Source organism: Nannospalax galili, unplaced genomic scaffold, assembly GCF_000622305.1.
Source record: "Nannospalax galili isolate Female #2095 unplaced genomic scaffold, S.galili_v1.0 scaffold341, whole genome shotgun sequence".
Classification (NCBI taxonomy): domain Eukaryota; kingdom Metazoa; phylum Chordata; class Mammalia; order Rodentia; family Spalacidae; genus Nannospalax; species Nannospalax galili.
The window spans coordinates 1,919,537-1,934,508 of record NW_008346082.1 but is presented as its reverse complement, the minus strand read 5'-3'; the positions used below and the strand labels follow the sequence as shown (position 1 = coordinate 1,934,508).

The following is a 14,972-nucleotide window of genomic DNA, read 5'->3' as shown; positions in this document are numbered from 1 at the left end:
AGGAAGGAAGGAAGGAAGGAAGGAAGGAAGGGGGGGAGGGAGGGAGGGAGGAAGGGAGGGAGGGTGCAGTGATACATTGCTTTTAATACTAGCAGAGGCCAATTGGGGCTACAGTCTCAAAAGGCCAGAGGGAGGGAGGGAGGGAGGAGAAAAAAGCAGGATAGGATACTAATTACAGCATCAATTTAGAATGCTCACCCTCACTATTACCACTCAGGACAAAAGTATCATTTTTACATAAATACACACTGCCTACACAATGGTTGGATTTATGAACTTTTGTGCCATGGCTTTCCACTAAGGGTGATTATCCACAAATACACACAACTCACTCTGTTTGGGAATATTAGGCAGTGTCTGTAGACATTTTGATTATTCCAACTTCAAGAGGGGTGACAGTGGCTGCTAGAGAGTAGACGAGTGACGCCAAACATCAGTGTACAGGACATCCTACCAATCCAGTAAAGTATTACCAAGCAGAAATGTTGAAAGGACTAAGGCTAGAAACCATGATTTAATGCCTACTGAAACGTCAATAGTATCTGTAATATTTGTCAGTAAACTCTCTGAAGTACAGGCAAGATGTGATTAATTGGGATAGATAAATGATGAACAAAAGCAGCAGCACACCTACAATAACCAGGGAGGCTGTCACTACAGCAGGGTGACAGCCACTTACCCCATGCTTTGAGATGAGAACCTTCCTGTCCCTCGACCTCTGCCACGTCCAAATCCTTTAAAAACACAAGTAATTGCAGCATATATTACTACTTACGTTTGATACAATTACATATGTCCCAACACATTTGTCTTATACTCACTGCCAGACAGTACCATTAGTATTTCCAAAGACATTAGCATTCCCATCTGGGCATGGCTGGACCCTTACAGAACTACCGTAACTACCCAAGAGGTAACTTCATAGGCTAGAAACAAAGAAATCTAATTGTTTGTATAATATTTGAGATATGTGACAGCTTAACAGCAAGAGGTTATATTATGAAGTAGATTGCATCTTTCAGAATCAACAAATGGGGCTGAAGAGAGAGCTCAACAGTTAAGAGCAAGTACTGCTCTCCAGAGGACCCAAGTACCCTTGTCAGGCAGCTCACAACTACCTGTAACTTCAGCTCCAGGAGATCCCATACCCTCTCTTCAGGCCTACTTGGGCACCTGTACAAACACGCACCTAATCCCCTAACAATCAATCATACATATAGTTAAAAAATAAAAAAAATAAATCTTTAAAAAACAGCAATAAACTGGTTGAGCAAGGTGGCACATGCATTTAATCCTAGCACTTGGGAGGCAGTGGTAGCAAGTAGATCTCCCCAGCCTGATGACCTGAACTCAATTCCTGAAATCCATATGATGGAGGGAGAGAACCAATTCCTGCAAGTTGTTCTCTGACTTCCACATGAGATGCCCCTATCCCATACACAAAAACACAACAAACAGATACTACACAGATTTAAGATAAAATAAAATACTAAGATAGCAAGGTGTAGTGCCTTTCCCTTGTAATCCTAACACTTGAGGCAGGTCTACAATGAGTTTGAGGCCAGCCTGGGCTATATACTGAGTTTAAAGCCAGCCTGATTTTTTTTTTTTTTTTTTTTGTAATTTTTATTTTATGTGTATGAGTACTATGTCTGCATGTGTGTACATGCACCTGGGTCATGTAATGCCTACAAAGGACAGAAGAGGCCTTCAGATCCTCTGGAACTGGAGTTATTGTCGGTTGTTAGCTGTCATACGGGTGCTGGGATTCAACGTGTAGCTTCTGCAAGAATAACCAGTGCTCTTAGCCACTGAGACCTCTCTCTAGCCCCCTAAACCCAGCCTGATTAATATGGCAAGATTATCTCAATAAATGACTAATTAAATAAAACTGAAAGATAAATAATGTTATAGATATGGAGAAAGGGACATCTTCATACACTGTTGAGAATACAAATTAGTATAGTCATTATGTAAAACAGAATAAAGGGGCCTGAAATAAAATAGATAACTCAGCAGATAAAAAGTACTTACTGCTCATCCAGAGGACATAGGTTCATTCCCAGCACCAACATGACAGCTAACACCTATCCCTAAATCCAGCTCCTAGAGATCCAAAGTCCTAATCTGGACTACAAAGACATTACACACATGGTGCACTTACATACATACAGGCAAAACACTCAAGACACATAAAAACTAAAAGATAAAGCCAGGCATGGTGGTACATGCCTTTAATCTCAGCACTTAGGACATGGGGATAGGCGTATCTCTGTGAGATTGAGGCCAGCCTGAGTTCTAGGTCAGCTGGGGCTAGAGGGAGACATTGTCTCAAAAAAAAAAGAAAAGAAAAGAAAAAGAAAAAAAACCCACAAAAAATAAACTGTAGCCAGGCGTGGTGGCACATGCCTTTACTTTAATGCCAGCACTCAGGAGGCAGAAGCAGGCGGATCTCTGCGAGTTCAAGGCCAGCCTGGTCTACACAGTGACTCCAGGACAGCTGGGGCTACAGAGAGAACCTGTGTCAAAAAAGACCAAAAACAAAACAAAATAAAAACAACATTTTGATTATATAGAGCAACATGGACAAATCTAGAAGGCAGAATGTTGACTGAAAACAATTCAGGCAAAGAAAGGTAAATAACTGTTAATCTCATTAATATACTAAATCTTTTTTTGTGTGATTTATTAATTATTTTTATTTTATGTGTATGAGTGTATCACCTGCATGTATGTGAGTACACCCACGTCGGAGGTCAGAAGAGGGCATCAGAGTCCCCTGGAATGGGAGTTAAGGACGGTTAGTACTGCCATGTGGGTGCTGGGACTCGAACCCAGGTACTCTATAAGAGCAGTCAGTGCTCTTAACTACTGAGCCATCTCTTCCTATATCAAATCTTTTAAAAAGTTTGCTTTGTGTGTAGCAAAGCAGTAGGTAGATCATAGTTCAGTGAGAGAACTTTCATTTAGTGTATTTGAGGTTTTTTGTTTAATCACTTAACAATAACTCCCCCCAACAAAAAAAAAAGAGAAAGGAAGGAAGGAAAGGAGGGAGGGAAGAGAGAGGGAGACTGACTGACTTCAGAGGCATAGAGGGTAAAATAATGGCTACCAGAGATTGGATGGAGGGAGTTGCTGAGTTTCAGGGACACAAAAAGAGTAAGTTTGAGATCTAATGCACAAAAAGTGACTTTAGTCAATAATATGCTATACACTTGAAAAAAAAGAAAAGTAAAAAAATATATCACTATAAAAATGTTAAGAGGCATAGATGTATTGGTTAGTTTGATTTAGTCAAATACATGTCCATATAAAATTATCATTGTATTATACAAATGCTATGAAATTATTTCTTAATTAAAAAGTTTAAATGGGACTAAAGAGATGGCTCAGCAGTTAAGAGGGCTAGCTGCTCTTTCAGAGGACCCAGGTTCAGTTCCTAGTACCCACAGGGCGGCTAACAAGCATCCATAACTGCAGTTCCATGGGATCTGGCGCCCTCTTCTGGCTTCCATGAGCATTATAGGTATGGCTGCACTTACATGCACGCAGGGAAGACACTTAGACACACATAAAATAAAAACAAAAAACAAGGAGCTGGAGAGATGGCTCAGTGGTTAAGAACATTGAATGTTCTTACAGAAGACCCAGGTTCAGATACCAGCACCCACATGGCAGCTAACAACTGTCTGTAACTCCCGTTCTAGGGGATCTGACACCTTCTTCTGACCTCCACAGGCACTGCACAACACTGGTATACTTCCATACATGCAGGCAATACACGTATACACATAAAATAAAAGTAATAAATATTACCTCAAAAACAACACCCCCACACAAAATAGTTTAAACACCAAATATGTAAGACACATCTTATCAAGTTAAATGACAGCAAAGGGATGTATCTCAATGGTAGAGCATTTGCCTCAATGTACAAACACTGGGTTTGATCCTCAGAAATGCAAATTATCAAGTCCAATATGACTCTGGTCAAAATTTCATTTTATATTATTCAGAAAAAAGTCAGGTATAGTAATGGCTCACACCTATAATCCTAGTGCTTGGGCTATATAGTGAGGTTCAGGGCAACTGGGACTATAATGAGATCCTATCTTTAAAAAAACCACAAAATGGGCTAGAGGGATTGCTCAGCAGTCAGGAGCATGTACTGTTCTTGCAGAACCAGAGGACCTGAGTGTAATGTCCAGCACCCATGTCAGGCAGCTCACAACTGCTAGTAGCTCCAGGGAAATCCAACATCCCTGGCTTCCACAGGCACTATGAGCACATACTCCCAGAGAACACATAATTAAAAATAAAAAATAGCCTTTCAAAACCCCCCATAAAACTATAAAATAGAAAACTATTCATAAAGAAGTTTTTTTCTGTTAAGACATAGTCTCACTTCACATCCCAGGCTGTCCTTAGAACTCTCCATCCTCCTCCCTCCAACGCTTCCAATGCTAAAATTACAGGTATACACCACCACAACCAACTATAAAAATGGTTTTGTCAAAATTACACCATCTATGATCTGGTGTGTAGCTCCATGGTGAAGTATTTGGTTATCACATACAAGTTCAATCGCCAGAACCAAAAACAAGGAAAACATATAAACATAATGTAGAAAAATAAAACTGGCATAGTTTAAATGCTTCTACTGAAGACATCTGGAGCTATAGTCTAGCATTTTAGAGGACCAAAATTCTTTCAGAATACACTGATCACCTAGTATAGCAACTATGTGCCTTTTCTCTGATAGCAAGCATCTCATTCTGGCTCCTGCCTTACCTCTACCACGGGCTCGCTTGCCTCGGTCTGAAGGCTTGTCTCCTTGGTTACAATCAATTCCATTCTCTTCACCTTTAACTAAAGAGGAAAAAAGCAGAAATGTCTATTTTTCATTTCCAAGCCTTCGTACCAAACACTACCAGATACTTACTAAACAAACACAAGTACAAAATGAACAAAAGACTTTAAAAACAGCCAAGCATGGCTGTACCTGCCTACAATCCCACAAGTTCAAGGCCAGTCTGTTCCAGTTGGGGCTACATATCAAGACCTTGTCTCAAAAGACAGGCAAACACATTACATACATTCACACGCTCTCACACACACAGAGAAAAAGAGGGAGAGAGGGAGGGATGGGGAGAGAGAAAAGAAAACAGTTTTTCAATTTTCCACAGTTGGGCTTGGTGGTGGCTCATACCTTTAATCCTAGTACTTAGAAGACAGAGGCAATCAAATTTCTGTGAGATCCAGGCCAGCTAGGGGCTACAGGGAGCTTCTGTCTCAAAAAATAAAATTTAAATTAGCCGGGTATGGTGGTACACACCTTTAATCCCAGCACTCGGGAGGCAGAGAATATTCAGGATGACCTAAAAGGTCAGGTCACAGTCTTTAAAATAAAAAATTTATCTATACTATTGGATTCTTTAAATAAAAAAATAAATCATTTTTGCTCTCAAAAAAGTATTAAATAAAATTAAGGGCTGGAGAGATTGCTCAGAGGTTAAAAGCACTGACTGGTCTTACAGAAGACCCAGGTTCAATTCCCAGTACCCACATGGCAGCTAACAACCATCCATAACTCCTGTTCCAGGGGAATCAACCCCTTCTTCTGACCCCTATGGGTACTGCATGACATGGGTGCATTTACCTACATGCAGGCAATATACTCATATACATAAAATAAAAATAATATTAAAATTAAAATAAATTTCAGGGGCTGGAGAAATGGCTCAGTGGTTAAGACACCAGCTGCTCTTGCAGAGGGACAGGTTGGGTTCCCAGCACCCACATGGCAGCTAACAACTATCAATAACTCCAGTTTCAGGGGATGCAACACCCTCTTCTGGACTCTGTTGACACTGCATACAAAGGTGCACTTACATATACGCAGGCAAAAGATTCATACATCAAAGTAAAAAATAAATAAATAAATGGATTTTAGGGGCTGGAGAGATGGATCAGTAGTTAAGAGGACTGGCTGCTCTTGCAGAGAAAGCAGGTTCAGTTCCCAGCACCCACATAGTGGCTATCTCTCCTGCCCTAAAATAAATATTTAAAAATTTTAATTAAGCCAGGCATGGTGGCCCATGTTCAAAAAGTGCAAAAAAAAAAAAAAAAAAAGGCAAGAAAAATTTAAATTAAAACCTTGGTGGTGCTACAGAAATGGCTCAATGGTTAAGAGCACTGATTACTTGCAGAGGATCTAGGTTCAGTTTCCAACATCCACATGGTGGCTCACCACCATCCAATTCAGGAATCTGACACCTTCTGACCTCCTCAGGAATTGTACAAGGGTGTACTTACACATGCAGGCAATACACTCATATACGTAAAAAATATTTTTTTAAATTATGGGGGACTGGAGAGTTGGCTCAGCAGTTAAGAGCACTGACTGCTCTTGCAGAGGGACCTGGGTTCCATTCCTAGCACCTACATGGTGGCTACAAACCGTCCTTAACTCCAGTTCCAGGGGAATCCAAAGCCCTCTTCTGACCTCCACGGCATTGCACGACACAGATGCACTCACATACATGCAGGTAATACACTCATAAAATAAAAATAAATAAATAAAATATTTTTTAAAAAAAAGAAGACTAATTTTATGAGGGCCAAAAAAAAGTACTTTTTCACCTTTTGAGGCAGGATTTTACTATGTAGCTTATGCTGGCTATGAACTCTATTCTTCCAACAGAAGCTCTCACTATGCACCGCAATATTAAACTTTCTAAGTGTTTTCTTTGCTGGTACTGGTGGTGCACGCCTTTAATCACACACAGCACTACAGAGGCAGAGGCAGATAGATCTCTGTGAGATGGAGGCCAGCCATAGCTACACAGTGAGACCCTGTAAAAAGAAAATGAAACTTCAACCAAACATGGCTACTGGGTAGCCTATTAACCTAGCAATGACAGTGAATGAGGCAACAGGAAAACTTGGTCTCAAAAAAATTAAGAATTTTCCCCATTACCATAGACCTATAAAAGTATTATACAGTAAGTACATAACCACTATCAGTGGAATAAATGAACTATAAACAGTCTCTAGGGCTGTTCCAAGTAAAGGGTGTCAAAACATGGACCAAAAGGAATGTACTTAAAATGTCCTATCCACCTATCCAACTTCGGGGGGGGGAATTAGCTTGATATATCAGTGAATCGCTGCCCACAAGCTCCCTGCCCACCTTCACTAATGTCTTAAGGGAAGCATACAATTAACTAGATTCAACGCAGGTCAACACTGGAACTGTACCACAGGGCTTACTAATATACTACTCAGTTGTGACACATTACCAGTGTTAGCTTTTAGACAAATTTTCATTGATAAAATGGATTCATGTATATTCTCTGGGCTATTCTTTTAGCTTTCCAGAACATTAAAAAAAAAAAAAAAAAAATCCCAACAGAGAAAAATCTTTACTTACACTCTCTGCCTCTACTGCCACCTCTTCCTTTGCGGTGGTTGTTTCCACGTCCACGAACTGCCTCTCTCTCGCTTCTCTTCTCTCTATTCTCTTTGTTTTCTGAGCTTTCTTTTCCAAAATTCTTTTTCTTTCCCCCTACAGTCTCCCAGGAAGTCTATCAAAGAGAAGAACTCCTGTTCAGAGTTGTCAATCAAAAACATAATCATTGGGAAGGGGTGCATCTTTCAAACCTAAGTATCCACATTTTAATCCTTTCCCATTTACTTCAACTTCCTGAATAGACACCAAATGTCTTGCTCAACTCCTGTTACTATACAGTACATAAACAATTACAGGTATTAGATGGTCCAACAACTTACTCTGTGTTTTCCTACCAGTAAGTCCTTTCCTATGCAGATTTAGGAATAAAGGTAACAAGTATTCCTAAGCGCCTCCTCTTCACATCCTAAACCCACCTCAGTAGCAGGTCTTAATCCTACTCAATGGATATCAATTCAAAGCATACAAAATCATTTAGAATGGTGAAATCTCAGGAATGCGATTTCTATCTAGCCAATTATTCAAAGGGATCGTCTAAGAACTTCTAACAGGGCTGGAGAGAGGACTTGCTGCTCAATCATGAGGGCCAGAGTTAGAATCCCAACACCCACATGAGATGACTTACAAAAACCTCCAACACCCACCTTGAAGGGATTTGACATATTCTTCTGGCCTCTGTGGATACTGGCACATGTGTGCATACACTCATACAGAGAGACAGACAGACACACACACATACACACAAGCAAAATAAATATTTTAAAAAATTAATTTTAGGGGGCAGGAAAGATGGCTCAGTGGTTAAGAACACTAGTTGTTCTTGCAAAAGACCCGGGTTCGAATTCCAGTACCCACATGGCAGTTAACAACTGTCCACTCCAGTTACAGGGGATCTGACAGCCTCTTCTGTCCTCTGGGGGCATTTCACGAGAGGGGTGCACTTACCTACATGCAGGCAATACACACATTCACATAAAAATCTTTAAAAAAAAAAAAAAAAAAAAAAAAAAAAAAAAAAAAAAAAAAAAAAAAAAATCTTAAAAAAAAAAAACCTTTAATGGTAGATGGCCTAGTTAGTTATTATTACAACTTGATACAACCAGGAGTCACCTAGGAAGAGAAAATCTCAACTGAAGAATTGGCCTGTAGCCATGTCTCTGGGGCACTGTCACAATTGCTAACTGACGTAGGAGGAACCAGGACACTATAGAGGCAGTATCATCCCTAGACAGGTGGTCCTGGGCTGTTAAGAAAGCTAGTTGAGCTGGAAGTGGTGGCACAGGCCTTTAGTCCCAGCACCCACATGACACCTAACAACCATTCATAACTCCAGTTCCAGGAGATCTGATGCCCTCTTAAGCACTGAGACATCTCTCCAGCCCAGGGAAAGGAATCTTTAAGGAGACAATTTGTCTAATGCTTAACCACCATCTTTAACTCCAGTTCCAGGGGCTGACACCCTCTTCTGGCCTGTGCGGGCATTGCACAGGTGTACTTTCATACACGTAGGCAAAATACTCATACACATAAAGGAAAAATAAAGCCAAAATAATTTTTTTTGGTATTTTTGAGACAGTCTTCCTGTAGCCCCAGGCTGGCCTTGAACTCAGAGATTCCCCCTGCGGATTATAGGTGTGTGCTATCATTTAACTTAGTTTTTAATTTAAAAAAATCATGGATATTCTAGTTAACGCCTTTTCAAAGTGACAATTTTGTTTCAGAAGACCCTGGCACAGAATAAAGTTAGTCAACAGAATATAATTTGTTTGCCTCCATGGCTTATGAAGCACTCTTGTTAGCTATCCTACAGTGTTTACACTGTTAACCCACTGCAATCAATAGTACCCTAGCCATGAGAAGAGTCATTACAGCTGTTAGTCACAGAAGCTACAGGTGCGACCCATCAGGTACGAAAGAAACCACACCCCCACAGAATGCCATAAAACAAAGCAGGAATTGCATGACATGTGTGCACTTAAGATATACTCAGGCAATACATGCGTAAAAATAATATTTTTTAAAATAAAAATGAAAAGAAGTTCCCTCAATTTATAAATAGAAAACAGCACAATTTTCAGAGATCAAGGGATGAAGTGCTGGCTTTAAGCACCGGCACTGGAAAGAGGCCCAGAACTTACTTTCTATGTTGATGTGTTGTATGTGTATGCGTGAGTATCATGAGGATGTGTTTATAGAATATTCATCTATAAGCAAATACACCAGCAAATCCTGGTTTTCTGTTAAAGATACAAAAGGGGTGGGGGGATGTAGCTCAGTCAGGGGAGCCAAGGCGGTGGGCAGGTAGGAGGGATGTTGGGAGGGAGAAGGTTAGAGATGATGACTAAAATGAGAAAAACAAGAGCAGTTTGGAGGCAGTTTTCCAGGTGGTAAAAATGTTAACAGACGCTTTTGGAAACTGTTAGGCTGAAACAGATCACCAAGGTTACTGTTCTTGATGGAACTTTAATACAGCACTTATCTAGAATGTACATGACTCTGGATTTGTTTCCCAACAAGTCTCCTACAAAATATAGAATGTAAGGCCCCAACCCCCTTCGCCCCGTTTCAGGCCAAGTTGAAAATGCAGTATAAAACTGGAGAGAAATCTTAGCACTTTGAATCAATCATATTTACCGTGTCAGAATTTCCTTCCAGCAGTATATTGATAGCTTTGTTCACATCGCCATTACAGTCATGTAGAGCCACTATACATTCATCCTGATTTTTTCCCGTCACTTCCATAAGCTATTCAAAGTATCAGAAAATAGTTAAAGGGAGTCAAATCATAGTATTCAATACGAATTTTGAGAGTCTTATATTTAAATACAGAAATTATGCTATCCTTTCACATGAAGATGACCTTTTCCAGACACCAGTAAGCTTATGGTCTAAAAGCAGGTTTACTTTTCTTACGGTGCTTTCACTAATATTGGTACAAGTTTACAAATAACAGATTATTAATCAGAACGATATATGCATATACCAGAACACCCTAGATATCAGGTATTTTGTCTGTTCAAACTTATTTCAATAGCATAGGACTTGCAGAGTTTTTAACTCCTAAAGTATTAACTTGGACTTCATAAGCATAGAACTACCATTCATTATTTGCATTAGAACATCCAACATACAAATGCTACATCTGTCACAGGCTACTCTTCTAGACACTGTCTCCAAAAGCGTTAACAGGTAAATCTCAGCTCATTCTATTAATGAGTAAAATGAACTACTTAACATTTTCTTCAATAGAATCACAGATTAGACCTAAGTTTCTAAACTACCAGTGAGAGCAAACCTATGACATAAGTATTTATTGTGTTTTAATGGCATTTAAATATTTTAGTATGTATTCATGGTCAAAAGCTTGACCCTTATGCCTATGGTCCAAAGGCTAATTAATAGAAAAACCTGCCTAGAACACAAGTCTCAAGGGTTGCAGCCATAGTTCACTAGTAGACTGCTTGCCTAGAAAAGGTGTTGGAAACTGAAGCTGGGTCCTCTCCAAGAGCAGTCAGTTCTCTTAACCACTAATCCATCTCTCCAGCCCCTGGCCTTAAATTTCCAATCTTCTGATGTCCACTTCCAAGCATCTGGTATTATGGGCCTGAACCACTAAATTTACCAAGTGTTAAGCTCGGCAGCATATTTTTATCAATTATCTATACTATCTATCACATGTATTATTAAAATGCACAATTAGAATCAAACTATACCCATTAACTTAATGAGTAAGAAATAAAACTGAAATTAGAACTTCACTCACTGAACTTCTAACTAGTGTTCTATTTTACTACTGTTATTTATTTAGATACCCGGCAATATAATATGCAGAAATATTTCTCAAGCTATAGGTATCATTCCAAAAAATAAAGAATCAGTGCTGTAGCTTTTTACTTTTTTATTTTGGAAGGGAAAAAGACCAGGTATTGCTATGTACCCCAGGTTGGTCTCAAACCATCTTTTGGCCTCGTCCTCTCAAGCAGCTAGGACTACACAGGCATTTGCTACCACAACCAAATAAATTCGACAGGTTTCAATAAATCACTTTTGAGACCTTCAAAGCACTATGACCAGTCTGTGTGAGCAACTGTAAGAACAAGGACTCTTGAGGGCTGGAGAGATGGCTCGGCACTTAAGAACACGGACTGCTCTTGCAGAGGACCAGGGTTCAGTTCCTAGTACCCACATGGGAACTAACGACTGTCTGTAACTCTAGTTCCAAGGGATTCAATGCCCTCTTCTGACCTTCACGGCCATTGAACAACACGGGTGCACTTATATACATGCAGGCAATACACTCATATACATAAAATTTTTAATTAAAAAAAAAAAAGAACAAGAAGAGCTGGGCATGGTAGCCCATACCTTTAGTCCCAGCCCTCAGGAGGCAGAGGCAGGTAGATCCCTGTGAGTTCCAGGCCAGCCTAGTCTACCTAGTAATTTCCAGGCCAGCTGGGGCTACAGGAAGACCCTGTCTCAAAAAAACAAAAACAAAAAAAACAAGGAATCTACATGGTAAAGGACCACACTATGGGGCATTTGCTCTAAAGAACAATTACTAGAAGACAACTAAGGGTTGGAATATTTGACTTTGGGGCAGAAGGGTATTGTTTGGTTTCTAGACTCTTGGTTGAAGGATGAAAAAAAAGCAGCAGGAAGGGTTTGAAATTGAGATTTTAAAAATTTTCTATTGAAATATAAAATGAAGACACCATCCTAATATTGACACTTTGTTAAATGACATTTGAAATGATGAGGCCAAAGAACTGGCTCAGCAGTTAAGAGCACTGGCTGCTCTTACAGTTTGGGTTCGATTCCCAGCACCCACATGGCAACTAACAACCATCTGTAACTCCAGTTCCGGGGATCCAACGCCCTCTTCTGACCTCTGAGGGCACTGCACACACCTGGTGCATTAATATACATGCAGGCAAAACACACATGCCTATTATAAAAACAAAATAAAAAACATTTCAAAGAAAAAAATGTAATGAATGCATTTTCTTCTAAGCATTAAAAAAATTTTCCTCAAAACATACCAGGCTATAATTTCAAAACATAGGTATACAAAATGTCAGTGGGCTTTAACAAATGTCTAGCCCATACAAATACACACTAATAACTCAGAAAGGCTTTACTGTCAAGAGGATAAACATACTTGATTTCTTTATCTGTCTCCAATGTATTTGAACAGAAGCCAAAATTCAACATACAGATATGTATCTAAACCATACACACAGTTCCAAAGTAAAAATCTCTAGTAAAATTGTCTTTTTAGGCACAATAAATATAAGTACAAAAATCATTGTATCCTTTGCCAGAAACATACCTGCTTAACTTTAGCTTCAAAATCTGAATCATTCTTATCAAAGATTACTTGAGCTAGACGCATCTGTTCAGCTGTTGCCTGAGAACATAAAAATAGTAAAGACTTGAGCAACAAAAATATCATATAGATGCCAAAATCTAGGTCAAACAGTTAACTCTCAAGAACTCATATAACTGATAAAGTAAAAATACACAAGATAAATTAGGTGTGGTAGTACAAGCCTTTAATTCCAGCATTTGGGAGGTAGAAGTATGAGAATCAGAAATTCAAAGTCATCCTCGATTACACAGTAAAGTTTGAAGCTAACCTGGGGTATGTGAGGACCGGTCTTTAAAAAAGAGGTGGTGGGTTGGAGAGATGGCTCAGCAGTTAAGAGCACCGGTTGCTCTTGCAGAGGACCTGGGCTCAAATCCCAGCACTCACATGGCAACTAACAATCGTCCGTTAACTCCAGTTTCAAGGAACCCAGCACTCTCTTCTGACCTCTGCCAGCACTGCACTTATGGGTGCACTTACACACATGTAGGCAGTACACTCATACACATAAAATAAATTTTAAAAAAGTTTTGGTCTTTTTGAGACAGGGTCTCCTTGTAGCCCCAGCTGCCCTGGAACTCACTGTGTAGACCAGGCTGACCTCAAACTCACAGGGATCCACCTGCCTCTGTTTCTGGTATTAAAGGCTTGAGCCACCACACCTGGTATAAATAAAATATTTTTTAAAACTATTAAAATGTTAAAAAAATAAAGGACTACATACAACCTGTTCTCATAAGAAAACTACCATGAAACTAAATAACATGAAGGATTCATTCCTTTGTCCAAATGACCTAAAGTTCTAATCTTCATTGATCATGCTGCCCATTCAGAGGTGGAGAAGTACATCAAGAAGCCACACAATCCTAGTATTCAGGAGGCAGTGGCAGGAGGAACCCTGCAAGCTTATGGCTAGCCTGATCTACATACCAAGTTCCGGGCCAGCCTAAGCTACAGAGCAAGACAAGCAGCACTGGAAACAACTGCCCAATACTGGCTGGTGTTAAAAAAGTTCTGGGGCCAACTCTAAAAAACCACTCTGCTCAGTCCTAAAGGTTGTATTTAACTGAACAGAAAATATTTTTGAAGTTAATCCTCTTTTTTAACTACAACTGTAAGCATGCATTTATAAATTTGAAAAACAACAAAAAGGGGAAGTTTTAAACACTAAAAATCCACAACTCCACAGAAGGTATTCTTACATTTTCTTTTTTCAAAATCCTGTGGTTATAAAACTACTGAAATATTTAAAATTTCCTTTTGTATTGTTTTACAGCAATTAAAAAATGTTATTACTCGCTAGACATAGTGGTACACGCATTTAATCCCAGCACAAATTGTTTGGGGAGAGGAATTTTCTTTTCTTTTTCTTTCTTTCTTTCTTTCTTTCTTTCTTTCTTTTTCTTTCTTTCCTTCCTTCCTTCCTTTCTTTCTTTCTTTTTTTTTTTTTAATCTTTTTGAGACAAGGTCTCCTTGTAGCTCCAGCTGGCCTAGAACTCCAGGCTGGCCACCAGGCCCGGCTCCAAATTTCTTGCTTGATTTTGAGACATGGTCTTGTTTGCAGCCCAGCCTAGCATGAGATTCACTATCTAGCCCTGGCTGGCCTCGAATTCATGGTAATCCTCTTGCCTCAACCTTCAGAGTGCCAGGACTAGAGGTGTGAACCACCACACCCAGCTTTAAAATGTGTGTGTGTGTGTGTGTGTGTGTGTGTATTTTTTTTAAACATTTATGTATTTATTTGGGGTCATGGCACAAGCTACAGTGAGCATGCGGAAGTGAGTGGACAACTTTAGGAAACTGGTTCTCTCCTTCCATCATGTGGGTCCTGGGAATTGAACTTAGGTCAGATTTGGTGGCAAGCACCTTACCCACTCACTGAGCTAGAGTGCTGGCTTTAAATTACCAATCTTAACTAAAGGTTACATTAATTTCTAAACACATATTTAAAAACCTAACTAGTTGGTCAAGTGTGGCATGTACCTATAAAGGGGAGGGGGAAGGGGGCAGAGAGGAGGGGGGGAAGGAGGAGGAGGAGAGGAGGAGGAGGAGGAGGAGGAGGGGGAGGGAGGAGGATCACAAGTTCAGAGGCCAGTCTGGGTGACCAAATAAGACCTTGCCTCAACCAATGGATAA

The 14,972-nt window shown here is 39.8% G+C and overlaps 1 protein-coding gene across 12 annotated transcripts in view; it reads right to left on the bottom strand.

The window, feature by feature from the left end:
• The window catches only part of Ubap2 (ubiquitin associated protein 2), a 91,240-nt gene that overhangs the window by 42,147 nt on the left and 34,121 nt on the right, over positions 1-14,972 (bottom strand). For all 12 annotated transcript variants that reach the window (XR_001872673.2, XM_008842465.3, XM_029567958.1 and 9 more), the window contains 5 exons: positions 12,801-12,878; positions 10,106-10,216; positions 7,433-7,586; positions 4,792-4,869; positions 680-734 (listed from right to left, as the gene is read on the bottom strand). Coding sequence is in view for 11 of the 12 variants with exons in the window: in XM_008842465.3 (XP_008840687.1) it covers positions 680-734; positions 4,792-4,869; positions 7,433-7,586; positions 10,106-10,216; positions 12,801-12,878 (476 nt within the window). In the remaining variant the exon portion in view is untranslated. The remainder of the gene's footprint in view (positions 1-679; positions 735-4,791; positions 4,870-7,432; positions 7,587-10,105; positions 10,217-12,800; positions 12,879-14,972) is intronic.